We start from the raw sequence: 27,987 nt of genomic DNA, 5'->3' as shown, positions 1-27,987 counted from the left end.
TAAGTGTTATGGTGGAATGAAAACCACAGAAGGAAAAAAATAGCCCGGTCAGACAGTTTGTTAAAACTTCTTTACATAAATACATTCAATTACAAGGGGGACCAAAAAGCAGTAGTACAATTCAAGTTTTGAACATCTGTGACAGGCCCCGCCCTCTGTCGTAGTAACAGAAAAAGAGGAAGAGGCTAGTGCAAGAGCAGGTCCCAGGAGATGGAAAGAAAGTACTTGTTTGATGTATTGCTGGGAGGACCTGTGTTACCAAGATACACATGAGCTCCTGGTGACCCATGGATGTACTGCACCTGGGAATACAGAGCAAGCAGATGCATTACACAACATGATTACTGTTTAGTTGTTAGGATATAGACACTAAATATACCACGAAGAGTAGAAATGTCCCAATACACGACAGGATGCTTTTGCAAGGTTGTGTGATGTATATGTGAGTTATAACACAAGAATCTAATGGCTACTGACAAGCCCAGACTAGCCAAAGTTCTGGTACCCACTTAAATTCACAAAGGAAAGTCCCTTCAAGGACAATAAAGGATCCAACAACAATGCTTTATTCTGTTCTCATTTTTATAATCGAGGATACATGGAACAATTTAGGTGAAGCTTCATCCATTTGTTGCTCTGCAGACAAAACATAGAATAGCAGTGCAAGCAAAGGTGTAAGAGATCCCAAGTAGCATGAATATAGGCCTGTATGAAAGGTTAATTTACAATACAAACTGTACAACGTGACCGGTTACTTTGATCCTTTATTGAAAAAGTACGATTTCAGAATATTAGTTAGTATTAGTTAGTAGAATTATAGTTTTAGAATATTTTCCAGCCTGTATTTTTGAATATTGAAAGTGCTCCTTGTGCCTTTTCCGCTGTAATTTTTACTAAATGCAGATGCTCATGCAAACGGTCCTCTACGTCACACCTCCCTGGCTTCTGATTGATTTAGTTGTTAAGAGCAGATGGCTAACCAAAATTCTACCAGTAGAATCAGGACAGATGGCTCCAGACTATGTCCATTCATGACCAACTGACATGTCAGACCAGGAGAAAACCAGATGTCTGGTCACATGCAGTCATTGAGGTCTGTGTTACAGAGGCATGATGGACAAATGTGTCATCTAAGCATGATATGCAGATGTGTTACAAATGTGTTGCCTGGGTATAATAGACAGGTGTGTTATAACGGAAACTTGGTGGGTAGGTACAACTCGTCACACAGGCATGCATAACAGACGGACAGCGGATAGGTATGTGGTATAGTTGGGCTGTGGTAAGGATGTACAGTACCTGCTACACTCGTGTTTAGTCTCTGCTTGGTGTGCTGCTGTCCTGAGTCTTCTGTTCTGCCTTCTCAGACTGGCAAAGGAAACAAAAGTAAGAACGTGACTAGCAGAACCGGTACAGTTAATCTCAGTGGGACAGCCCAGTCAACAAGAATGGTTGATTTGGGGGATTTAAAACCAGGAGACCAAACGGTCTTGGACAGGCCAGGTGATACTGATGGTTGCTACCACAGTTATCCATGCATCTGTAGCACAGATATTTTCCAGTGCCTAACCTTTTCCTTCCCCTGCTTAGTAGTGGCTTTGCCCTTCCAGAGAGCCTCCATGGCAACATATCCCTGCAGAGCGGATTCGTACACTCTGTCTCCTGTCACCTGAAATTCAGTGAGAGAAAGGCATGAAAAGAAAAAGGGAGAGTGGTAAAGAGCAGTGTTTCCCACCAGTATCAACAGCAGAGGCACGGCACCTTTGCTGAATTCACAAACCCCTCCACAAGCAGAGAAAAATCTAGAAAACCTCAGACTGAGATCTCCGGGGAAGGGGGAAAAGGGCATGGTGGCGATATTCAACAAAATTGGCATTGTGAAGTCATGTTTTCATCAGATCAGGTGTAGGTGACATGAGGTAGGTGGCGGAACCCCTGAAGACTTGGCTCACTTCCCAGAGAAATTTTCACCTGAAAATTTTTTTAGAACAAGCTGGATACAACCAAACTTTACATACCTAAACTACAGACGTGCTGTGTTGCTATGTTGTTGGCAAGGGAAAAGAGCTATGTTTACACTCAAAACAAACCAGAGGATGCAGACACAGGAAGCAGAGTATATTCCTTATTTAACCCCATAACAATGATAGGGTTATACTTCAAAACATGACAGTGACTTATCTCTGACCTTTAATGCTGATCTATGACAAAAATGCTTTCTTCCCAGGGGGGCAGGGGTAGCAGTATGTTCTATATGCAAATCTATATGAAAAAGCTCTGGTTCTAGAATATTCCATTCAAACTCTTCTGCACAAGGTCACCAGCTCTATCACCTTGGCAACTGAGGCAGCCTGCTGAGGGTAGTACATGGAGGTTGCCAGAGTCATCAGGCCTGTGGGGTAGATTAGCTTCTTAATCCTGGAGCCTGAGGACCATACAGACTCAGTTAGCAGACCAGTTACCATAGAAAGGCTGTGAACACAACATGGAAGCCACAAACTTAGTGAAAACAAAGACCAGAGTGCAAAAGGCACAAGTTTCCATACACACTGTTGAACACACTGGTGAAATTAGAGCAGGGGCATCAAAAATGTTAAGGTAATGTAAAATATACTGTCCAACATCTATTGGCACCTTTCAATACAGCCAGCGCCACTAAAATGTATTATTAAATTTAAATTTACTATTAAAATTTAAAAAGAGAATAAGGGTCCATGACAGGAATGGGGGACAAGTATGACCAAAGAAAAAGGGGCTTGGCTGCTAAAGTCGTTAATATAATTAGAATGGAATAAGTTTGTGCCATGTCACCTCTCGCAAGAAAGAGCCCCAGGATGCCTGCAAATCCAATGACACCAACCCGGGGGTAGAATTCAGGAGGAGGATCTTTCAGACAGCCATAGCAATCTGAAAGGGCAGACCAAAGGAATCATACTCAGTTTTGCTTCTGTATGAGTTCTGTAAATGTGTGCGCTTTATACACAGAGCACTTCCTTCTGTGTTGCAAAGTCTCAGTGCTGGCATGTCACCAGATGCAAGCCTGTCTCACCTTTACCAAACTGGATGGAGCTCTCAACTTTGGGCTTTACATCTCTGTAGACACCCTGTGACCAATGGGAAAAAACAAACACAGAACAGCTGAATATGCAGGAACACTTTTTATGAGCACTGCACAGACTGAGCTTCTACAGATAGGACTATGTAATGCAAGTCACATTACATAATCTTAGAGTTTTGACCTGGGTTAAGCAGTTAGCTAACACAAACACATCTGGCTCAACAGCAAGCTAGCTACTCGGGAACTCTTGATAAGTACATGCAAGCTATTTCATTTTCACTTCACTCATTTGACTACAGTGGAGGAGTGATGCATTTCTTCATTCTTTGTTAATTCCATATAATATAATGCTATTTCAGATACTGAATATTATAAATAGGGTTTGAATAAAACCAAAAAATTGAAACAGAATACCCAATATATTATGATTACAGTGATGTGTGAGTAGGTGCACCAAAATATTTTTGAAATGGTGCAAAAAATTGCCTCGCCTATAATCAACAGTATCCTGAAAACAGCACAGAGAACAGCTGAATTAACAATTTTGTCGATTAATACAGCAACCCAGAGAGCAGATGGGATGATTACAATATGCCGAACACTGTTTAATGTGTTTCAGAGGTGCTGAGGGTGCAGAGGTGCAACATTTTGCATGGTGAACTCATCTTCAAATACAACAGGAAGTGGCAAACACAAAGAACAGAAAACAAAACAGAGAACCGAAAAAGCATGGTGTCTGTGCAACTGCATGGAAATAACACAGAAGCAAACATGCAGACTTGTTCTGAGAATGACACAAGCCGAAGGTACTAACTGTTCAAGTTCCTATTTTAATCAAGGAATGTGTTCTGAGAACTGAAAACACTGACTTCTTTAAACTTTTAGCGGAAGTCTTTGTGAACTGTGACTATCTCTTTTGAAGTCTGTTTCAGTGTGTTACTAGTCTTATTTTTAATATAGCTAACTGGTTTAGCTGCATGTTATATATAAATTAGAACTGAACATAAGGCCCTGTAATTTGACCTGGATGGGGTCCTACAAAATAATTACACTGTCTGTATGGCTGTTAAGATAAGTTATCAACATATTGTACGACTACAATTTTACAACTTAGATTCACTTAGCTGATAGGATAGGGTTAAAAATTGACAACTTGTAAAAAAAAAAAAATTAAAAAAAATAAAAAAATAAAAAATTTTAAACTTGTGATCATTAAAAAAAAAATATCACGGACACATTACAGTCCTGAGCAAAGCTGCAGTAAAGCAGAAGCATGAGATAACCTACAGGCACCAATATGTTTTTTTCCAGCTTTATCTTATGTCTGACAGAGCAGACAAATTGTGAAATGGATAAGCAACCGCGTGCTTATTCAACACTTGAGTTAATCTACAACTTTCCACATAACAAAGGGGTTTAGACCTCTACTTAAATCTCCCTCCACTCCTCCACAGAGCTGCTTGATACTTAACGTTTCCTCTAATGCAGCAACTGGTAGCTATGGATCTGACGGACTGAAAATTTCAGGTACAGAGTGCATTGGTGAAAAGATTATTCAGAGTACTCACAGGACCATCGATCTCATAAATGCAAAAACCATTTGTCAAAGGCAGTTGCAGGCTCTAACTGACCAGGAGAGTTCAGTCTGAGGCTTTCAATATTTGGGTGACAGCTGTAACCAATCACAGCCAGGCCACAGGTGTCACTAGCAATGTCAGGATTCAACCCCAGAAAGCAGGGCACATCACAACACTGAAAAGCAGTGCTTTAGCAGGAAACACCACTCAACAGCACCCTCAAACCAAGATCACTAAGATTGCCAAGATTATAATTGTGTTTTTTTAATTTAATTATATTAATATTGTAAAGAAAACCTCAACTGTAGAAAACTGAACTGAAAAAGGAGAGAATGATACATAAAGATCTATCTCATTTGGCCATTGTTTGAAATTGCTTACTTTTTTAATTTGTGCTTTAAAAGGCTGTGGCTTTTCCTTATAAACACAACAGAGCAATGCACTGTGGGATTCCTCTCTGACTCAAAAGTTACCCTTTTGAAGGGGTAGCTGACTGTTCTTGGCATCCATAGGTATAGTCTTAATGAACCCAAGGTATTCAGATGAATGTAAATCAGGGGTGCACAACTCCGGTCCTGGAGGGCCGATCCGTGTGCTGGTTTTTGTTCCAACCGATTACCATTTCTTACAGCTCTATAAACTGCACTGCTTCATTCCTGTACTTCAGCACAGTACAATCTCTAGGATACACTTGCAGTCTGCGGCTGTAGCTGGTGCTTATACACGTCAGATCAAGATATGATTGGGCTAATTAAATAAATGTTGGCAAATGTCTGCACAAAATCCTGAAATGGATTGGCCCTTGTTGTCTACCCCTGATGTAAATACATTCATATATATCAATGGCCATGAAATCCTAAAGCTTGGAATCAAAGAACATAAAAGAAAAGGCTACAGCCTCTTTAAAAGAAAACAACCAAATATTTGGAAAAAAGAACCAACTGACAGAAATTAATCTTCCATTGTCTGCATTTTGAGTTCTTTTGTTTCTACAGGAGGTCCCCTTTAAAGCAAATCATTGCCTTTCCTCTGAATCCCTCAAGAGAATGAAGTACCTGATATTTCTGTGCAACAGCAAGGCCAGTTTGCTGAAAGGGAACAAGAAGAGTGGCGTAATCAAAAAGAACATGCAGTGATGGAAGCAAAGAGCGCAGAAGCATTAGAATCAAATCGTTGCGAAAAGCAGACCAACATTTCCCGTTCACAGAGTAGAAACAGTCTCTGATAGCTGTTAATGTAGAAATAGTTCATGCTAGCCATTCAAGGTGTTCAGTTATGCTTACTGTTAACAGGAACACCACAGGATTTCTTTGCAGGAAAACACAGGAAATGTTTACTGTTGACTTGAAAACAGTAAATAGTAACCATTTACTGTAAAGCTCAGATGTGTTTTCACGGCAACAGTGGGCACTTAAAGCAGGGGTGCACAACAAGGACCGATCCCCTTAAGGACTTTTTTTTTGCCAACTTCTGCTCTTAATTATTTAATTTGCTCAATCATGTATTGATCTGACATTTTCATAAGCACCAGCCACAGCCACAATCCTAAAGATTTTACTGTGCTGAAGTATAGGAGTGAACCAGTATAGTTCATAGAGGTGTCATAAAACTAAAATTTGGTAATTGGTGAGAACAAACACAAGCACTCCAGGACCGGAGTTGTGGACCCCTGGGCTCCGGCATAGAGCAATGTAAGCTGAAGCAGTATAGATGCGGAGAGAAATTTGGGGGCTATTCTCTGGAGAAACTACCACAACGGAATGTTTCAGAATGTGCTGATACGATGCAGTTGACAGTAGGTTTCTGTGGTTGAGTGTACCTCGCACCAGGTGGTGTACGGCTCAGCAGTTTTCCTCAGCAGGGCCACGCTCTGCTCCAACTGCCCTGCCTCCGGCTCCACATACCTGAACTTCTGCTGTGGTGTGGTGTAGAGGGACAGCTGCAACATAAACCATGTGATCAGGCCCAAAAACAGTTAGGATGACACTGGCGGTCACTCAGTCTAATGTCATGCCAGTCTGCGGAAGAGATGGCGGTGTGCTACCTCATCAATCTTCATGGTGGTGTCATTTTTTTCTTCGCTGGCAGCAAACACTGTCCCAGACATTAGACCCAGAGCTCCCGGTCCAGCTGTCAGCCCTGCCACCTGCAGGCACAGAAAACCAGAGTGACCATAAAAATTGTGTCCCAACACAGAATCAACAGAATGACACGACCAGACTCACAGAATGTTCAGTTTAAGTTACATTACATTGTAACTTATTTGGTTATGCCTTGTAAACTGAGAATGACATCAGCAAGTAAAGATTTATTTTATGATGCCCATGTTAATCATTTAATCATGTACCCCTGAGAAATGTACATTCTGGACCTACAGGAACAAGACCCAGGGACATTCAGTGAGAACAGAATGATTACTACACTATGAATGTGTGTTTTTCTGTGGTTCTCTTCTAAGACAAAATAGCATAGGAACCAAACTCTTTCAGCATTTAAACTGTAAGCATACTTGGGAACCAAAGCAGTTGTCTATCTGATTTAAAGTAGCAGAGTAAAGCTCAATCTCTCAAGCAATCCATCCCAAATGCTCTAAAATTGTTGTGCACTGTAAAAGTAAAGTTGTAAAACTGATAGTACAACATTTTAAGAAACATTTGACATCTCAGAAAGCAGTGTAGTGAACCAAGGTGAGCTGACTGATTAAATGTTAATAGGTAATACAGAAAGAAGCAACACATTGTTTTAAGTGGAATTTATTGAAAACATTAATATCAAACTGTATCTGAACTAAAACAATCCTCTTCTGTGAATGAGAGCACAGCAGTACTCAAATAAGGTGAAAAAACAACTGCTTTAAAAAAAATCTTTACTGCACCACAATCAAAATACAATATTAAACCACCACCTGGATCCTTAAGTGTGTGTAGGCAGAATTCCACTGAAACTGAGGACACCAAGAGTGAAGTAAGACCATTAATGTTTGACCTCTGTGTTTGCCATGTTTTCTCATCAGCATTACTGCACTACATGGCACTTCTTACATGTGCCAATTATGCCATGCGCCCGGAGGGAGTGCCCTGCTGATGTAGGCGACACCCACTTCTTGCCTAGGCCCATCCTAGGGTGCAGCTCGCATCTCGTCTTTTAGTGATAACAGCAACAACAAAAAAAAGACACACTGACTTGTCACCATCGTTACTTTGAGAGCGTAATTTCCCTGCTGATATGATACCCCTCCTCCTACTTAGCCTAGTGAACGCATTTTCATCTATTCAACATCTATTCAATCAAGCTCATCCAAATTCAGTACGGGGATTCCACGAATACAGTACTAGGGAATGAAGCCGAAAGACTAGGCCTAAGTGAAAGGAATGAAAATGCCAACGAGCTTTGATTGATTCTCGTGGCTTTAAACGTTCTTTTATCTGATCCAAGAAAAAAACGAACTTTCAGGTAATGAATTCTGGTAACAATTTCGGTAGCCTATATAGCCTATTAAATAGCAACATGTACTTTTATATTTCGACTCAAATTTTCATCCATTTTCAGCAGCTGATTTATGAGACTTTCTCAAGCCGATATGTTTTGAGGACATGGATTAGTTTATGTTACCTGTAATGTTAGTTGTTTAACACGACCTTTAAGTCTAATAGTAATGACAAATCGGTATTACTGCAAATAAAACTGGCGAAAAAACATCCACATAAGTAGGCAAAACTAAACATAAGTAACAGCAGTGTAACACAGCACGCCAACGCACAGCAGAACACTTTCGCGCTTGTAATGTACTGTAAATGCTATTGAGCTATTTATGGAATGTATTGTGTGGCCCACCCACTTTTATTCAGGCCCAGCTGCAATTTCATTTCTGGCTATGCCACTGTTTTGAGCCCAGTCATTGTTATGCCTGGATAATTTCTGAACCCACTAAATTTCATAAAGGGGCATCTTGGAGATTTAGGGACAGTATAAAACATTTTGGCTTGTTCTACGGGCTACAGTTCACAACTTTGAGTGAAAAACCCACATAATTTTGCATAATGTATTTTAAATAGTCATTAATTCCCACGACTTCTATTATCACTGTTATGCTGATGATACACAACTGTTCTTTTCTTTCCCTCCCTCTGCCATACAGGTCAATGAAAGAATATCTACCTGCCTGGCTGGCTGACATCTCAACATGGATGACCAGGCATCATCTGAAGCTCAACCTCAAAAAGACCAAGCTGCTGTTCATCCCTTACAAGACCTCCCTATGATGGGAGCTCTCAATCACGTCGATGGCACCACAGTGACTGCCTCTCCCTCTTCAAATTAGGTTCAAAGTCCTGACCCTCGCCTTCACTGCAGCCAACAGGACAGCTGCCGCCTACCTACAGGACATGATTCAATCCAACACGCCAGCTCTACTACTCCGCTCTGCTACAGCAGGGCGACTCGCACTCTCTGCCATCATGGTGAAAAGTTCTTCCTTGTGCCTACCACATAGCTTCTCCATCCTAGCTCCCCAGTGGTGGAACAAACTCCCTGTTCCTCTACAAACCACTCAGTAATTGCCCTTCTTCTGCCATGGTCTGAAGACGCATCTAAGTATCACTACTCTGCTTGGCACTCCCAATCTAGAATTGCTCTTATTGTATCCTTCTGATTTGTACCTGTAGCCCTTTCATGTTACACTTGTACCTCCATCCAACATTTATATTGCACCTGTATTATCTTGATTTTGTAGCTTGTTCTCCTGCCTCCTATTTTAATGTACCATAACTTTTTGACCTGTCCTATGCTTACCGTGGGAACTGGACTTAATGTGTTCATGGCTACGAATAACGGTTACATAATGAGTATTGTACCTTATCTGACATGTGTTTTGTAATTGTTCCAATAACCATCGGTATGCAGTTGTTGTACGTCGCTTTGAATAAAAGCGTCTGCCAAATAAATGTAATGTAAATAAATTGTGAAAAAATCAAACTTTTTCATTACTGAAGCCAAATTGTTTGAGGAGCAGTCACTTTTCAAGACGCAAAATCTCAGCCTTTAAGTAGCCACAATGAGGCAAGCAGCCTACACTTCAGACTACGTTTTGAGACACCATCAAATTCCCGGAACTGCATCTCCATCTGTTGACAAAATACCAAATTGACAAATTCTTTAAGCACACATCATGTCCTGTCACGAGTCAGCGAGAAGCATTTGGCTGACGTTTTACAATCACCCCAATGAGTAAAAGCCGGAACACCGAAATATAAACATTTAGATGTGGGAATCTGGGGTTGACATTTCGTATTAGGTTAACCCCAATATAGCTCATATTTTAGCAGGAAATTGGCTACGTCCTAGTCGACTAGAAAACTTTTCACGTTTCAGTTGAACACAGACGGCCTTTCACCGACCTTTCATCATTACCAAGTGCTTACAGGTTTTACGGTCTTTCGCCAGTTTTCGAAGGCACTTCTTTAGCTACACGAGATTTTTTGACTTGAGAGAAATTTCCATTACACAAGCTAATCGTCAACAGGTTTTTTCATTATTATCAGCAGTCTTGTGGTAATTATAATACAATATTGTAAATTAATTTAACCTCAGTCGTCCATAAATCCGGTCATAACGCAATATATCTCGTCGGGCTGCGTCAAATGACGTTCTGCAACATCCTGCCATTTCAATTTATTACAGGCTATGTAGAAAACGCAGAGACCACAATTCACTACTTAGTCTAGAATAAGTATAATACATACGGTAAAAGAAACCCAATATAACCAGGCTTCACGGCGATCGCCTATCTGTCAACTGGCAACACGCTGCCACTTGTCCTTAAAAGCCCTCTAGCTAGCGAAACCGAATATCACGAAATGTCCAGCCTTTCAACTAACGTGCTTCTCATTCAGCGTCCTAGCCCAGCTACTTCTTACACCGAGTGATCATGGTTAGAATTACAATTACTAAACCGTGGCCCGTGACTACAGGATACGCAAAATGTATCGATAGCTACATTTAAAAAATGGTGGTAATGTCAAGTTTTTCTTCTCACCTTGTACATCTTTGGAGGTGCCTATGTTCCGTCTACGGCACGAGAGATCGGACACACTTCATGTAAGGGTATGGCGCCGTAGATCTGCCAAGGCGAGCTCTGATAGCCTTCTGTTTTAACACCGTCATGTAGCCTACTATCAAACCACTCTTAAAAAGGACTCCGATTTATTTATTAGCATTTTCGGATTTCTTTGAAATTGATTAGTAGATTACATAATAGACTACCTTTTAGAAAAAGCGAACTGATTTCTCAATTTAGTCAAAAAGCATCTTGTTTTAGTGATGTTGAGACTAGGCCTATTATTAAGCATAAGCAGGAACTTTAACTTGAGAAATGGAAAATAGGCTACAATTTTCCTAAATATGACAGAAAACCAAACTATAGTTATGCCTAAAATAGTTTGAATTTAAATTAATTTTGTAGATTCGTGTGCAGCACATTTTGAGTAGAAAATGGTCTAAAATAGAAAGTTCAGAAGGCAATTAGACATTTCATAAACACTATACTAGTTACCTGCTCCAGCAGCAACTTATTCCCAAGATGTTTTCTTTTCCAAGGCTGCGAATGAGTGTTAAAAATAAATTTAAAAAAAACACGTGCAAAATAGACATTTACGTTCCCATTTTATTTCAAGTTTTTAATTGCATTTTTGTCTCTAATTCAATAACACCCATCGGCATAAATCTGACATGGGGAAAAAGCAGTAGCTTTCTAGAAATATATTTAATCATGTTGGACTACTAGGTAGCCTAGTAATAGCCGAGTAGATATAATCGATTAGTAATTTATGTTCACCATACCTTGGGTTGACAAGAGGCTGCACGGATGTTTAAAAGTGGTTAACTATGAAAGAATATCGTTGCCCAGCATGTCATAATATCGTAACCCAACCATCCCAGCTTAGATTTCCGATGGCTTCTGGTGTTCCTTAGCAACCTTTCCATAACTGCCAACACAAGTTTCAAGAGTGTCAGATCACTCGTAGGCTAGCTGGTAGTAGCCTAGGCTAAAATTGTATGTCCCTTGCATATATTAAACATAACGGATCCTCAATGAAGACATGCATTTAATAAGCTTGGCAACATGGAACGTGGATGTAGGTGAGAAACGCCAGGTAGCCAACGCCACTCCTTGTTAAGAAAATCCTACAGTAAACTATAGCCACATGAGTTCTGAAATATGTCAAGCAGGTTAGCTACACACACAGTAGGTTATCTGTATCTGGCCGTCGTAGACAAGGCTACATTAAACATAAATATGTCTATGCGTTTTTACAATTAATTATGAACTATAAATCTAACGGTGAAAGCATAGGACCATTTTGTAGCTTCGACCAGGAGGAGCGTCAATCGGCGGCCCGAAAAATCCAGGCATTCTGGCGTTCACACCAGGACAGGCGGCTTTTCAGTCTGCTGTTAAGCACCGTTCGCGCAGCTGTGAGTATCAACGTCATTTGCATAACACATTTTTTTTTTTTTTTTGCTGTTTTTTTTAACTCAAGTCGATACATTTTGCCATAACATTGATAAAGCGAAATTAAATACAAGTTAAAAAAAAGTCCAATCCATGCTTTCCATTTTTTAAAATCCAGCAAATTAATACATCAAAATCAATAAAATGTAATCCAAATATTACATAAAAAATGTAGCCTACATACACTTAGGAACTGCGATTGTGATATAGAAAGCCTAAGTCAATGTTTTAAGTTTGTTGTTGTTGTGCAAGCTTTTTCATTAATTGATTCAGAGTAGACATTCATGCCAGAAAATTAGACGTTGGCATCGGAGTGGTATTTCTTAAGCCATTTCATTTTGTGTACATAGACTTCAGAAAAATAATAAGATTAATTATTCATATTTTTCCTCATTATTGAAATGGGATTATCAAACATTGATAAGATCATTCTTTTTAAAGTTTAGTTTTTTGCCAGTATGCAATTCAAGGTCTAGCTGTAATTCAAACACTATCACATGGATACATTTAGCAAATAAAAGCTCTATCGTTTCTACATGACATTCACAAAAGGAACATAAACACAACAATGTGAAAGTATTCGAGTGGCCATCACAAAGCCCTGACCTGAAACCCATAGAAAATTTGTGGAATGAACTTAAAAGGCATGTCAGAGCAAGGAGGCCCACAAACCTGAGTTACACCACTTCTGTCAGGAGGAATGGGCAAAACCTTCAGCAAAGTATTGTGAGAAGCTTGTGGAGGGCTACCCCAAGCGTTTGATTCAAGTTAAGCAATTTAAAGGCAATGCCACCAAATACTAACAAAGTGTATGTAAACTTTTGACCCACTGAAAATCTGATATAGTACATAAAAGCTGAAATAAATCTGTCTCTTAGCTATTATTTTGAAATGACCTCTGATTATGTTGAGGTGTTCTGTTGCTGTTTGTTGTTGGTGCTGTTGTCATTGTGGCTGTTGGTATTGTATTGTCTGTTTGCTTGTCTGACGATTGCTGTATGGCACATGATGAATTTCCGAAAGGACTAATAAATATCTATCTATCTATCTCTTATATAAATAAAGTAGATACCCTACTTAACACAGGGAATGTATGATAACATGAAATGTGTGGAGTTATGAAAAATTGTGTTTGAATATCTTTAGCCTAGGTGCATGTAAACTTTTGGCCTCAACTGTAGATGCTGATTTTAAGGAAAAAACAAAAATCAGCAGAGCTTCTGGCTTTCTAGGACAAAGGTTGCAGACTCTTGGGCTATCTAAAAACTAAGCAACCCACTTGTATCATGTTAATCCACTCATGTAAAAATGAATGTAGGTTAAATATTATAATGAATAATTTCTGCATTGTGAGTAAAATAACCCTGGAAACACTGCATGAAATAACACACCAGGCTACTGTAAACAGGTTAATTTGCCATGGGAAATGAGGGATTGGGAGCTGTTCCAGGAGGGTTGGTGTGAACATTTTTGTTCGATAAATACACCAACACATGTTCACTCATAAATTAGAACACAGTAAGGGACATTGTGTCTATCAGCTATCTATCATAAGCTTATCAAGAAATGTAGCCGTGCTAAAGGTCAGATCACTTAATGATGAGTCTAATAATGCTATGACGAGGCTTGCTTGAATTTTAGAGTAGAGGTTACCATTAAATACAGAAGCAGATGCAACCATCCTTCACCTCCCTTTCTCTGATTTTTCACACTTAGTCCACCCAAGGGTTTCCATAGCTCTGTGGTTCTGAGTCCTTCCTGCAACCAAAAAATGATTGCCCTTTTACCCTGACTGAATGAATTATTGTTGCAGTGGCTTTGCGTTTATAGTTTGGCTTTCAGCTTTGGTAACATTATAGCTTTAATATATTAATGTGTCACAATGAAGGCTTTCCTCTCACTACCTGCTCTGTTGTGTTACAGGAGCATTCTGTTGCGCCTGCTGTTCTCTGCCAGCTTAGCCCAAGAGAGGCCCTCTTGTTGAGAGACCCCAGCATTCATTATAAAGTCAGATTGAGGTATCATTGTTGAAATAATATTTTATCCCAAATTTTCTTTATTTCCCAATTGAATAATGATAATTTCGCAGGGGTAGAAGTTAGTGTAATGGTTAGCAACCTGGGATTGTAAGTAAACACTTGTGGGCTTGATTTCCAGCTGAGGCACTGCCATTGTAAAATATCCAGCTGTATAAATGGATAGTATGATATTATGTCAAAGTCTAATCTGTTTAAGTTATTATAGTTAAGAGTTCCAAATGAAAATGGAATTTTCACCTGCATTTGTAAATCTATGCTCTTGTCAATCCATGAATCAATCAAATGTATTTATGTGGTGCATTTTACAAGGAATTTGTCACAATGAACTTTACAGCATTTCCTGGCCTAATGCTACATTTCTGCATCGTCTGTCAATTTGAAAGTGTTTAGACTTGCCCATGTGTCTTCCGCAATTTGTGCGCCGCCACGTCTTTAGTTCTTAGTGTTCACCAGCTGGGCTGTACAGCCATCGTGCTGCAGGACTACAGTTCTTGTGCAGATGGACCACAGATGTCCAGTAGATCTGAAGAGTTTGTGCTGTGATTGCCCTGTACATTGAAACCCTCTCTCCTTCAGTAATGCAACAGCTAATTACATATACCTCACCATGCCCAACTGATTTATAAATACTTGCTTCCTGTCACTGCACTTGCCAATGTAATCCATTCATCTTATCGATAGGTTCGCAGGTTCCCACTTTCCTCCTGTAGTGGTCTTCAAGATTATTGATCTGAAAGGAGGGAAGTACCTTTCTGGCAAGAAGCTGTTCTGCTCCTCAAATCAGGTGAGGCATTCCTTGCAGCCAGGTGAACTCAGCCTGATCCAAACACTTAGTGACATGTATTCTAAACTCAACACCCAGCTACACCCAGAACCAACACATGGGAACCCTGCCACCTAGAGTAAACTAACTGAAACTCACCTTCATTGGATTCCTATGGAAGATTTTGCTTTGCCTCACAGGATTTCCTGCTACAGTTGGCAATGGTGCAGTCAGGACTGGATACATTAGTTCAGTTGGATGCACCAGCAGAAACATTATTTATGTATATTTTTAAAAGATAGTGCCTGTTGGTCACAGTCATTGTGGGGGGAAAAAACAATAAATGAATGCAAAAATAATTTATTATTATTATTTTTATTATTATTATTATTATTATTATTATTATTATTATTATTATTAATAATAATAATAATAATAATAACAATAATAATAATAATAAAAACATTTTCTTTATTTATTTAGTTTCTTGCAAGTGGTAAGTCTTGCAAGTCTGTATGTACTTACCAATGCTAGCTATAGGTTGTGATGAAAACATGTAAACACATCAGTCTTCCAACAGTTAGTTGTTCTGGAGGTTCAGTAATGGTTTATGATGCACTTTCCTAACATGGCTTGGATACACTCATACTCTCAGAAGACAAATTTTATGTCAGTCTTTTGTAATAGTACTGAGTGGTCATTCTTCCTGTGATAAAGTACCTCTGTCCTACAGAGAAAATTATCTTAAAAGATGGCAAAGCCCCCATCCTCAGAGCTTGAATAGTTTCATGCTATTTGAGGAATATGACACTGATGTTATATAAATGGCATGCCTTTCTCAGCGACCCAAGAAAACACACATTTTTGTGTCTGTGACCTTCAAAGGACCAGAAAATAGCTGTACGCCAACCAACCCCTTCACCGACCAGCTGCTACTACTAGTAGTATCTTTGGTCACTTGCGGCATAATGGAAACACCCCGTTAGGTTTATCTCTCTGTATTATTAACTTTTAGGAAGAGTTCCTATGCACAGCATGAAATGGAGGAAGATATAAACATTAACATGAAACATAATTAATAAACATTGATTATGATACAGAAATTATATGCTCATTTGATTATGAATTTTGTACATATGCATGGTTTTTGAATGAGGGCCACAATTTCCGGTTTTATGGCATCACCCTCTGTGCCATGAGTGCACGTGTTAGATTGCCATATCTCAGCCACTGTTTCTATCCATTTCCGCTGCAGGCCACAGCAGAGACATGTAGGATTATGGGAAACAGGAAGTTCCTTGATATGCTCATTACTGATGAGATCCAGAGCCAAGAAGGGAAGATTGTGGACATGATGGATGTTCTAAGTAAGAGGGATTATATGCAGGTGAGAAATGTATGCTGATTTTTGTGAGGGATTACATCAATGTTATCATATGAACAGTGGAAAGCAATGGGTTGCTGCTTCCTGTGTACTTGAACTGATGCACTTGTTGTACGTCGCTCTGGATAAGAGCGTCTGCTAAATGCCTGTAATGTAATGTGTATCCTCTTGTGAATAGTGCAGTGTTAAGGCTTCACAAACCTACTTTTAGAATAATGCTCTTCCATTATATGGGCTATATTTTGCAATAGGTCTCTCTCAGTAATTGATTATTTAATTCTCTGCCTCACTTATATCCAGTTCAATAGCCACCTGGATGAGCTGCCAGCACACCTGGGTGGGAGAGATAATGGCTGGAGAACCGTTGCCCTAAAACGGTTGTGGCGGGACATCCTGCGACACAAAAGGGGTGAAAATGGCTTCATGGCAAGCAGACTAAGAAAGAAGCTCCTGTCAGTAACCCCAGGGGGCAGTTCTGTGCAGGGAAGAAGGACCCCTCGACTGCACAGGTGCATCCCCTGTAGTGGTAGTCTGGATGACATTGTGTATACTGGATCAAAGACAGTATATGATTCTCATTTTTCCAGGCATAACCTTTAAGAAAATGGGCCAGCCCCTTGTCCTCTTCTGCACTGACAGGTATGGTGCAGTGGGATCCACCCCCCTACCATCCTCCCGCCGTTCCTCCAAGGCCTGCAAAATGGCCACCCAGAGGAAACAGCTTTATGCCTCAAACAAAGAGAGCAAGGTGTGTTGAGGCCAAAAACCTGTTTCTTGTGTCGACCAACCATTTTGTACATCCTCTAGCCTGGCAAGTGTAAAATGGGAGCCTGAAATAAATGCCCCGAGAATGTGAAGAGTGTTTTGTGCTGCATTTGCTTCCAGGAGGAAGAGGAGGAACAGGAGAGAAAACGAGAGGAAATCAATGAGGAAGGAATAGGGGAGGTGGAAAAAGACACTGGGCGACACCCGAGGCTCGAGGCACCACAAACAAAGCAGTTAGTGATGCCTGAGGATGACTCTACAGATTCTGAATGGGAAGAAGAGGTGGAACGTTTGTACTCCTGGACAAAAGGGCTCTCTCTGAGTGACATGGAAGTATCACCTCCTGATCATGCAGATCAATTGTCAATGCAGACCCAAACAGACAGACAGTAGTAGGAAGCAATATAACGTACTGGCATGGTTTTTCTGTCCTTGAGCAAATTACTTAATCCTAGCCTCTTCAGCAAATATCCAGCTGAATAGACAATGCATGCAAATGTATGATTGCTTACTTAGATGTTAAACTTACTTCTCACACAAAAAAACATAATTAAACAGCCTAAAATGGAACAGGTGATTTTGCAGACCATATTTATCAAGTGCCCTGATGAAAAGAAATAGTCTAAGAGTTTATTTCTCACAGTAAATGAAAGCTGACAAAAATTTTATTTTACTTTCATGGTAAACCTAATATGACCAAGCCCCCCCCCCCATCAAATGGACAATAGAGTAGTCATGCATGTCTGGTCCAGAACTGACTGCCTACCACATGAAATTACTTTATGTGATTACCAGGAAAAGTGAGGTTAATGGCACTGAGAGCTGACATAGCATTTGCCAATGGACGCAAATCCTAAATATTTAGTCTCTTTAGTCCACTATAAGAAGATTTAGGTCTGAAACACCCAGTAGGATCATTCTGCACAACTGTACCATTTACATTTACCAGATGTTTCCAAATGGGTTTAGCAGAGTAAGATTTTTTTTTCCTGCTGTTGTTTATCTTTAATGCCCATGTTCCCTCTATCAATGCATATTCCAGTGTCAGTCTTACAAATTTAGAAAATGTTCCAGTTACATTTTGATATAAATGCTGGAAGGTGAAAATTTTGTGTTTTACCACTCTCTACTTGGTCATGGTCCTCAAACTATTTCTCTCCCCTCAGGCAGTAGCACCGAGTGAGTCCTGAAAATGCCACAGTGAAACAAAGAGCAGCCCTAGCCCCCTTTCTCAGGGACTGCAGAGACTCTCGATCTAGCAGCAGGGAAGTCAGTGAGAGTGGTGTGGAAATCATCACTGAAAAGTGTTAGCGTAAGCACAGGGACGTGGAAACCCAGTGAAAAATCACCCCTTTGTGTTGAAAAGTGCGACGCTGACCTTGCTCCGTTTTACTGCCCTGTGAGAGAGGATGTGTTACCACCCTTGTGTACAGCCTTGTGAGGAAGTGACATCACATGTTATTATAGACCAACCAGATGGTCATTACCCATGTTCCTTCCTGCTTCCCTTTTTCTTATCTATAGGAGTATCTGGCGCTTCAGAAATTCCATCAAAGCCGTTCTCTACTTAAATATGCCCGTTGAATTTTCACAAGCCACATCAAATTGGATAACTTATGCATTAATGAAAATGAAAATATAGGAAACTCTTAATGTCAAGAATACAGTACTGACCATCTGGTTAGTTTAATAATATCTGAAGTGACATCACCATACTGTACAGCAGTGAACACAAAAAAAGAATATAATAGATAGATAGAAATAGATAATTCCAGTTATTAAGCTGTGGATGGTAAATGTTTCAAAAAGAAATTACTCAAGAGAGATGATCTAATTTGTTCAATATTGCACACATGAAAATCCCCCACTCAAAAAATGCACATTTAAGAAAATGCTTTTTCCAAAAATACATTTATGATAAATAAAACAGAAACCATGAGTTGTACTTACACAATTAACACAAAGTCACATAAAAATACAAATAAAATATGATATTAAATTATACAAAAATAAATAAAACACATGAGAATAAATATTGCATAAAGCAGCAGAAATGAGAATAATGTGGCTTCTGGAATGTTAGGTGACAAGACTCTGCCCTGCCTACCTGCCTTTTAAAGACCTACTCTCTCTCAAATCAGATTGGAATGGCAGGACTACACTTCCTGTTCATTCCCACCAATAGCAAACACAAAGCCCAGGCAACCCACACACTCCATTGTCTAATCCACAGCATTAGCCACTATGTGCAAAATCACTGCATTACATCACAGTGCACCTTCAACAGAGCTAGCAGTTCCCTACTGTCACTGCTAAAACAAATGTGTGATAAAGGTTTGTAAATTAAAGGGACTAGTCATTACAATGAAGTTACGTTGTCCCTACCATCATGCTACAATGTATCCATAATGAAAACATCCAAAAACCAAGCATATAAGGTCACCAGGCCCAGGAACTAGACCAGCAATCATTCTCTCAGCAAATCTGAAAATATTTATTGAGGAATTATTATTAATAGTGGTTCACTAAACCTGTAATTTTTTCTAAATGCAGCATCGCTGTCGTCTATCAGTGCAGATGTGGTGAGGTGAGCTTCACAATTCATTCTGATGAATGGAGGCAGGCGGGAATGAAGTGAGCAATATTAGACTCCGCTTCAAACAAAATGTAAAGAATATGAAAATACATCAAGGTTTTTAAGAAGTAAATGTGTTTAAATAAGTCATGATAGGCTCCTGTATGTGCACTGCTGGCTCCAGATGATTTGTGAGAAAAGGCAGACTTATTGCATAAAATCAAAATGTTTGGTTTTCTCTCATGCATTAAAGATGGTCACACAGTAATATCAGAGCCTGACCTTAAGTAGAATGAAATGAGTGGTTTGTCTTGTGATGCTGGTCATTTGCTTCTCAATAAGCACACCTGCTAAACTAAGGAATGGCATATATTTCATGTTACCATCTTTGTAAAGTTACCCTTTTATAACACTGATTTCAAAGGGCATTCAATTTACAAAAAATACATGAAAGATCGAAAAACTTATGATGGTCAAAAAACTGTGAAAGTTTATTTTAATAATTAATGCTGTTTAAGAAATTTTTAATTTTTAAATTGCATCTGAAAATGACACTCTACCCAAACATAGTCTTCCCTCCTATCCACAATCCAGTCACAAAATTACCAAAGAATTCTGGGAATTATTTTCTTCAAGTAAGCAATTACCTATTATCTCTGGGATAAAAGCATTAGATTAGGCGCTATTTCAACAGCAGTAAACTTTTTAAACAGCTATTTTTTTGTTATTTTTCTAAGACAGTTTGTGTGTAACTGAGGTGAACCAGCAGGGGGCAGTCCCTGCCTCAGCTGCAACGCCTCACATGCTCCAGCACATACTCTGGAAAGTGCAGGCTGCACACCTGCAGGCCGTCCAGTTTGCAAGGCATCCTGGGATACTCATCTTCCTTCCACTTGTTCTCCTCCGGGTCAAAGGTCAAAATAGAGTCGCTATAGTGACCATTGTAGCACAGCCCCCCCAGCACCATGATCTGCTTGTCCAACACAGCCACCCCGTGTCCACTACGCCCGATAGGCATGGAAGCAAGGATGGTCCACTCGTCTGTCTCTGGGTCGTAAACCTCAGTGGATGGGCAGCCCTGTGACTCAAAGGAGGCACGGAGGATCACACACACGCCTCCGAACACGTACAGTTTGCCGTTGTACGAGATCATCTTGTGGAAGCAACGGGCGTAGTTCATCTTGGACTTGTTCTCCCAGCAGTTTGTGAGGACTTGAGTGCGGCGTGTCCGGTGCTCCGGCAGCCCCTCCCTGCCCGGGTCAAACACGCATACCTGCTTAGACGTGGAGGAGGAAGTGATGCCGCCGGTAATATACAGTTTTCCGTTGAGCACCGTGCCCTCGTGGCCGTACTTGTTGACAGGGTAGGGGTCCACAAACTCCCACCGGTCCTCCACGATGTTGTAGCGCTCAGTGGAGTAGAAGGTCTCGTCGCGCGTGCGGCCAGCCACCGCGTATATGAACTTCCCAATGACGCCCACGGCGAACTCGGAGCGCGGCACCGACATGTCGGACATGCGCAGCCAGGAGTTCTGCCTCGGGTCGTAGCGATAGACCTTGGAGGAAGCGTGGAACTCTCCGTCGGGCCCCAGCTCCTCGCCGCCCAGCAGGAATACAAAGTTATTGATGATGGCCAGGCAGTCGGGGCGGAGGGGCACCTGCGGGCCCTCCAGCTCCCACCACACCTTGGGCTTGTGCAGCAGCAGGATCTTGCTGTTGACCATGCTGTGGCCGATCATCCCGCGGAAAACGGCGGTCTGTGGTCTGATGGACCGAATCCGGTTGGACCTGGTGTCCAGGAGTGGCTGCTCATTGACCTCATGGAAATAGTTGAGGGCCTGGTCTACCTCCTGCCGCAGCTGCCGGGAGTATCGATAGAATTCAGATGTCTTCACCTGTGGGGGTGTGTTCACAAATATTAGATAACGCATTCAGGCACAACAGATATCAATGAATATCCAATTTATGTTTTTAACAAAAGGTCCATATTCAACGCATCCAAGTCAGAAATGGGCAACTTGCCACTTCTGGATTTACTCTCAAAGTACCTAGACTGGATATACACACCAGACTGACGGGGAGTTCATACGGGACAGCTGTACTACCGCACACAGTGAGTTCACAAAGGGAGAGCATTACAGAAGTAGACTGCGTTACAACGAAAGCTTGGGAAGAATTTTCAGAGCATTTTCAAAGCAAATGGAACAATTCTGCAAATGAAATGTGTCACCCTTTACCTTTTCAAAGACGTTGGAGGGTGTCATGAGGCAGAAACGCACATTCTGGACGACGGCATCGGTGTGCCTCCAGCGTCTGCGGTCGTGCCTCAGCCAGGTCTGTACCGCCTCGTAGAGCTCAATCTCCGGGAAGCGGCTCAACTGGTCGCTGTCCAGATAAGCCATCAGCTTCTCGAAACTTAGGTATGACAAGAAATCGGAACGAGCCATGAGAGGCACAAAGTTCTCCAGCAGAAAGGCGTCCAGCTGCTCCTGCACACCTTCGATGCCCACACTGAAGTCTTCCAGCAGACGCATGACCTCGGCACAGTTCTCCAGGCAGATCTTGGCCAGGAGGAAGGTGCAGCAAAACTCCACCACCTCGGTGAGCTGCACATACATGGCCGCCTGTAGAATCTCCTGCACCGTGACCATGCTCAGCTCCAGCCTGCCGTAGTACATGAATTGCAGTACATAGCCAAAGCCAGTGGCGGTCAGACCCTTCATGTGGATTTTGTCCTGATCGCGCTCACGCATGTCAGCTGTGAACATGATGCGGAAGTAGTCACTCTGCGTGGCCAGCAGGGCCTTGTGCGCCTGGAAGTGGTGATCCTCGATCAGTAGTGTCACGTCCAGGAGGAGACGCTCCTCGTAAAGTGCGCGGAACCCTGCGGACACGCTGCCATCGTGAGCCTGGGACAGGTATACCTCCACGTCTCCTGCCATCAGACACCTGTGGAGGACAACGAGGGAAGGTCAAATCCACATGTGGTAGTAGCTCATTGAATGGACTGCTATTAATGGCCCCTTGGTTTCACATATGTTTTCTAAATTTCAGGAGGGAGCTTACCAGCACACGTCCTCCAAAACATGTGCTGCCAACCAGTCATCACTTATTTACACCTGTCCTGACTGAGAACAAGAGTTGCTGCTGAAAAGTGCAACTCCTGTTCTGAAGGACAATGGACAGTCAGCACTGGTGAGATGAATATTTGGCCAAGACCACAGGATACATTACAACACCAAGAACAGCACCTCCTCCTCCTACAGGAATTCTGCAGTTTCCTAGCTTCCCATTCCACTCCTAAATCTGTGAAATCACTGCCATGCACTAAACACACATTCTTATACTCACAAAGAGCTCCTCTAGATTTGTAGGATACAGTATGCATCTGAATACTCTATTGCTCAGTTATGAAGCTTTACTGACGTACAACCTTATAGAACATGTATTTTGGGCTTCTCATGCTCTGATTTGTCCATCTATACTGTAAAAAAATAGGAAAATGGAATTACCATACAGGGTTCACCAGCTCAGATGTGTAGACCTATTTCTCACTGTCTACCTGTGTGAAATACTCACGATGAAACTCAACTGACTACACTAGTGGCAGGCCACTTTTGACAAGGTTATCACAGACTTTGGCAATACATTCTTTTTCATTTTGTGCTAGTGTCTATACAGACAAAGGATTTGTGGTATGCTGACATTACCAATGCCATGTCGTCTTCACAAAATATGACCCAGAGGGGAAGTTAGGGAGACTTGAACACTAAGTTTCACAGTTAAAAAAAGGAAAACTTACATTTCTGCTTGTGTTGGTAGAACTTTATTGTCCATTTGTTGTGCACATTAGTGGGAGAAAGGCCCCTTGTTACGCTAAATGGAATTTGATTAAATGAATGAGCACCCCACCATAGATACCTCAGCAAGCAACATCAGTGAGTTGGATGAAGCACGCCGAGCAGACAAACTCTACCTCTTAGGTGCCTCCAGGCTGAGCGGGAGCTTGGCTGGCACTGTGCCTGGAGGAAGTTCACATTTTCTTTGCTTGTGTTTCCCCTGCTCTGTGGACAGACAGTGCTTCAGTCTCTCAAGGCCAAATATGAATCCAGTGACCATCAACATGCATCTGTCACTCCCCACAGGGACACACAATTTGCTCTGATGTAGGATGGACTGTAAATTCCAACAGTGCCACATTTTACTACATTGTTAATGAAAATAGTATATAATTTAAAAGCAAGCTACACATCCAGAAATAAGGAGTTCTAAAATTTTTAATTTATTAAAGCCTGTAAACTAAAATATTTTCATGTGATCCTTGGATTAGTCCATGTAAAGTCATGAATGTGATGGTTTAACTATACTGTTGAGACAGCCACTATATCAAAATCTCACATTTATAGATTACGGATAGAAAATGTGCTATTTTTATCCAGATTTTTAGTTTTCCTCCTAATTTTGGATTGCACGATTGTTCTCATAATCCTTTCCTATTGCTGCAACCTTTGCTATCAATATGGAGGAGAGCGGACAAACATGCACACTCCACCAAAACATGCACTGTTGTCCTTTGTCTTTTCACTTCATGGTCCACCAGCCATCGCTTCACAGGAATAAGGTTCACGTGCAGGCATTTTGATTAATGAGAGGGGTCTCCGTGGGTGGTGCCATGACTAGGTATGCACCACCTTGCAGAGCTTTCTGGGTGACTGGGGTCACCAATGTTGTACTCCCTTAGACTTTTTACTCTACTTCCTTTCCTGATCAGAAAAAAAGGTCACTCACTGGATACAATGGTGTAAAGTGATTTGCCCCAGACGGTTGAAAAAGAATTAGCTCACAAGTGTTGCCATTTTCCCTTTTGGACAAAGAAGAAATTATTTGAGTATTTAGGGGCAGCAACGTATTGTAATAAGTAGCCTATTCACAAACAGGCAGGCTATACTGAAACCAGGAAAAGTGGTCCTTTCATTGAAATTTTGTTTTTGGTGAAACAAATGATAATGGTTAGTGTCCTTTAAAGGATGAGATACTAGGATCCTCCAAAGCACATGAATCCCTTTACGGAGAAGGAGAATTAAATTTCTGACTTAACTACATACAAAACACTTTGTGAAAGTTCATGTATGCTTTTGCTTTATTGAAACAGCCAAAATAAATTAAATATACTACAGTGATTTTACACTTGTGTACATCTGTGAGCAACAATAAAATTCAAGTTTCTATGAGGATAAGTTCCTGTTATATTGGAACCTGAAAATATAGCAACCTATCACTGCCATAATTTCACCATACTTCAACACCAATATTTCTAAATGAACTCCAGAAATATATTAAATAATGAATAGGTTTTTTTCATAAGAGGTTAATCCTTTGAAAGTAAATTCACGCAAGCCAATATTTCTTGATTTTGGGATAGAATGACTCATAATATTGGGGGAAATTATTAAATTAACTACAAACAGGATAATGTTACCGTTATATCACAAAGCTTAGCCTCTTGCCATTATCTTGAGTGCCAATACTATTCCAGTAATTAAACACCATAAAAACAAACAATTTAAAAAATATTTTCAGGGGTTCCTCTGTCACGATATGATCGCCTATGATAGGCAAACCAAGGTAATACCGATCCGCTGAAATGAAGCCATCAGCCTTCAAATGCAACCTCTCTGGAATGCCGTCGGCCTATTATTTAAGTCTACTAATGTATGCCTGTTAAGGTGTTAATACGTGCACCGTCTTTGGAAGCAGAACTCCTCAGTACCAATAAAGATCGATACTTTTCTATTCTAGGCTGTACGAGAATTGACTTAATATTTAATGAACCATTCCATTCATCGTCCACGGACCTGCATATTTTCTTATGAATTTTTGACTTGGACATTCATGACGCCTTCACAGATTTTTGATGTCGTGTAACTAAAGTGTTGCTACATACAGGCTTCAGAGCAAGTTCGATTTTGTTAGGTTTGGTAACATTCAGCCTTTCAATTTTTCTGAAATGTACCAATGTTAGTTATGCAAATTACCATCACAATGATATTTCACATTATCAATCATACTGTCTTGAAATCTAGTTGCAACCTCAAACACGTTGTAAAATAATCCTGTATGCTCGTAAATATGTACATCTCCGTGTAGTAAAGTTACACTAGAGATTCCATTTGTGAAGGAAACACAAACATTCGTTTAATAAGCTAACTAAAGCTAGCCAAGTAAAAAATAACTGTTCTCGAGTAACTTGTGTGCGTTACTCTCAATCCTTGCCAACTTGAATGCGGAGATGGAAAACCGCAAAGGTCGAAGTGGGCAACGTTAACGTTGCCAGCACTTCAGTTTACACTGACGAAACTTAAACGAAGCTACATCGAATCTAATCGGATTTCATTTACCGTCCTTCCACAATTACACAACTTCAGTATTTAACCTTACAGACGTTACGATTACAGCCACTAACTAGGTAATATAAATAACGAACTACTTAGAGCTAGCTAATCGAGTAGATTTGACACAATGTTCGGCTTGCTAACGGACCTGCTATGAGGATCCATGGCAAGCTGGCGCTGAATAGTGTTAAGTTGTTGCAGGTTAGCTATGTAGCTAGCACCTGAATTAAACCCGACTGTGATGCAGTCTGTCAGGGCCAAGTGTCAAACCACAGAGCACTCAAAACAAGACGATTTATGGATACAATTTCAGGGACAACAGCAAGTCTGAGTTAATTCTAGTTCCGCTGACACTCGGGAATAATAATGACAGGCAGCTCACCTCGGCGATGCGACTCCACACAACCCCGCTTTGACCAGGGAGCACGGGCCCCTTCGGACATCGGGTTTGGTTGTATTTCCAATATTGAGGTACTGAGATTTATGCGCATATAATCAGCGATTCCTTCGCGAACCTTCGTCGTTTTTTAACAGACATCATATAAACGGAGTAAGATAACAAAACAGTGTCGGTCCAAGGCGTTTACATCAATCACAGACGCCATATTATCTACTACTGCACTAACGTCATTTCCTGCAGTTACGGTCGCGATTTCGGCGTTTTAACCGCATAAGAAACTCGGTTATTTCAGAGATTTTGTAGTACGATTATTCTGATTCGACCGACAGATGTGGAGTGCCCGCCCCCCACCCACCACAATAAAACTAAAATAAATAAAGGATTTTCGCATTTCAGTAAATTAGAAATGCTTCTATTCTTTGATACCCAGGGCTCACCTTGTGGTTGTCCTGAGCTCTGGTTTAGTTTCGAGATGTAAATCTTTTGACCTTAAAATTTGACAGGACATGCATTCTGTCTTCAATTATTCATGAAATAAACATATACTACCAATTGGGGGTTATGCTGATACAAAGAAAAGAATAACACAGTTAGGCCTATTTAACCTATATAACAATCTTTAATTGGTTGTCCAGTTAATCTGAAAATGTAATCATTGTTCATAAACAACAAGTTTATTACTCTTCTAAATGCCTGCTGGTTTTTGACCAAGAATAATTATTGGGTCAGTGTAAAAATTTTGGGCAACGTGACATTTTAAGTAGCCTACTTTTTTCTGAGCAGTGGCATCTAACCCATGCACACTGAATACAGCGGTGATGGCAGCAGAAATTGTTGTTTTGAAAAATTGTTGTTCAGACTCAGTGAAGTTATACACACATATTCCATGCAAATTAAAGTGAAACACTGATTGGTTTATTTTAGCTAATGCTAAATATTTGTAAATAAATTATTCCTGCCACAAAAACTCACTTTTCCAGCACGCCTGCCTCATTGCGTATTACCTTCCCTCCAGGTGCTCCTCTTGGCACTAGGCAGATGAACCCTCCCACCCCCGTCTGCTGTGACAAAGTATCCCAACCACTGATTAGCATGGTAACCTCTGAGCCTGACCCTTTCTGTGACTGACATTCTCAGAGCTGTCTTTACTAGACTTCATACAGGAAACATTAATGTCTAGGCAGATGCCAGAGGTTGCCCCATGTGGTGATCGCCAGCTCATCTTCATTACATACGGCTAAAGGGTTTTCCCAAACCCACATTCCAGGGTGTTCTGTCCTCCCGTGAAAGACGTGTTAAATTAAATTTATAAATTCATGAATATTTTTGATGATTTGATGTTTTTGCAGACCATGACACATCCTCATGAAGTCCCAGCTCTACTCATAATACAGCAAAATTATTTTTATAACATTTTTTACTGACCACATTGTTGAATACATACAGCACAAGCAAGCACACAGATCATCAGGACCAAGGAGCACACACATTCAAGCACTGTCCTAAGGGTAAGTGATGTTTGCAT

The 27,987-nt window shown here is 40.7% G+C and overlaps 3 protein-coding genes across 12 annotated transcripts; 1 reads left to right on the top strand and 2 right to left on the bottom strand.

The window, feature by feature from the left end:
• Positions 1-51: 51 nt before the first annotated feature.
• apooa (apolipoprotein O, a) lies at positions 52-11,614 on the bottom strand. Of its 6 annotated transcripts, XM_035431649.1 has the most exons (11): positions 11,473-11,614; positions 11,186-11,230; positions 6,680-6,781; positions 6,455-6,574; positions 5,691-5,723; positions 3,050-3,104; positions 2,812-2,907; positions 2,334-2,425; positions 1,571-1,669; positions 1,300-1,368; positions 52-302 (listed from the first exon to the last, which is right to left on the bottom strand). In XM_035431649.1, the coding sequence occupies exons 3-10, from the start codon at positions 6,740-6,742 to the stop codon at positions 1,315-1,317; spliced, it is 612 nt and encodes a 203-aa protein (XP_035287540.1). In that variant the 5' UTR covers positions 6,743-6,781; positions 11,186-11,230; positions 11,473-11,614; the 3' UTR covers positions 52-302; positions 1,300-1,314. The 6 variants fall into 6 exon arrangements, with proteins under 6 accessions (XP_035287540.1, XP_035287537.1, XP_035287541.1 ...); XM_035431646.1 differs by lacking the exons at positions 11,186-11,230; positions 11,473-11,614 and adding an exon at positions 10,670-10,785; XM_035431650.1 differs by lacking the exons at positions 11,186-11,230; positions 11,473-11,614 and adding an exon at positions 10,377-10,509.
• c9hxorf58 (chromosome 9 CXorf58 homolog) lies at positions 10,594-19,939 on the top strand. 4 transcript variants are annotated; one of them, XM_035431638.1, is made up of 8 exons: positions 10,594-10,731; positions 11,982-12,108; positions 14,069-14,163; positions 14,866-14,968; positions 16,203-16,334; positions 16,632-16,840; positions 16,971-17,079; positions 17,217-19,939. In XM_035431638.1, the coding sequence occupies exons 1-8, from the start codon at positions 10,640-10,642 to the stop codon at positions 17,487-17,489; spliced, it is 1,140 nt and encodes a 379-aa protein (XP_035287529.1). In that variant the 5' UTR covers positions 10,594-10,639; the 3' UTR covers positions 17,490-19,939. The 4 variants fall into 4 exon arrangements, with proteins under 4 accessions (XP_035287529.1, XP_035287532.1, XP_035287531.1 ...); XM_035431641.1 differs by having other exon boundaries at positions 16,945-17,079; positions 17,217-17,415; XM_035431640.1 differs by lacking the exon at positions 10,594-10,731 and adding an exon at positions 11,739-11,772.
• Positions 18,991-26,758, bottom strand: klhl15 (kelch-like family member 15). 2 transcript variants are annotated; one of them, XM_035431634.1, is made up of 4 exons: positions 26,445-26,757; positions 23,647-23,734; positions 21,908-22,619; positions 18,991-21,565 (listed from the first exon to the last, which is right to left on the bottom strand). In XM_035431634.1, the coding sequence occupies exons 1-4, from the start codon at positions 26,551-26,553 to the stop codon at positions 20,456-20,458; spliced, it is 2,019 nt and encodes a 672-aa protein (XP_035287525.1). In that variant the 5' UTR covers positions 26,554-26,757; the 3' UTR covers positions 18,991-20,455. The 2 variants fall into 2 exon arrangements, with proteins under 2 accessions (XP_035287525.1, XP_035287526.1); XM_035431635.1 differs by lacking the exon at positions 23,647-23,734 and having other exon boundaries at positions 26,445-26,758.
• Between the last annotated feature and the right edge of the window lie 1,229 nt (positions 26,759-27,987).

Source organism: Anguilla anguilla, chromosome 9 (genome assembly GCF_013347855.1).
Source record: "Anguilla anguilla isolate fAngAng1 chromosome 9, fAngAng1.pri, whole genome shotgun sequence".
Lineage (NCBI taxonomy): Eukaryota > Metazoa > Chordata > Actinopteri > Anguilliformes > Anguillidae > Anguilla > Anguilla anguilla.
Note: the sequence above shows the minus strand (reverse complement) of the source record. Positions and strands in the feature narration are given on the sequence as shown.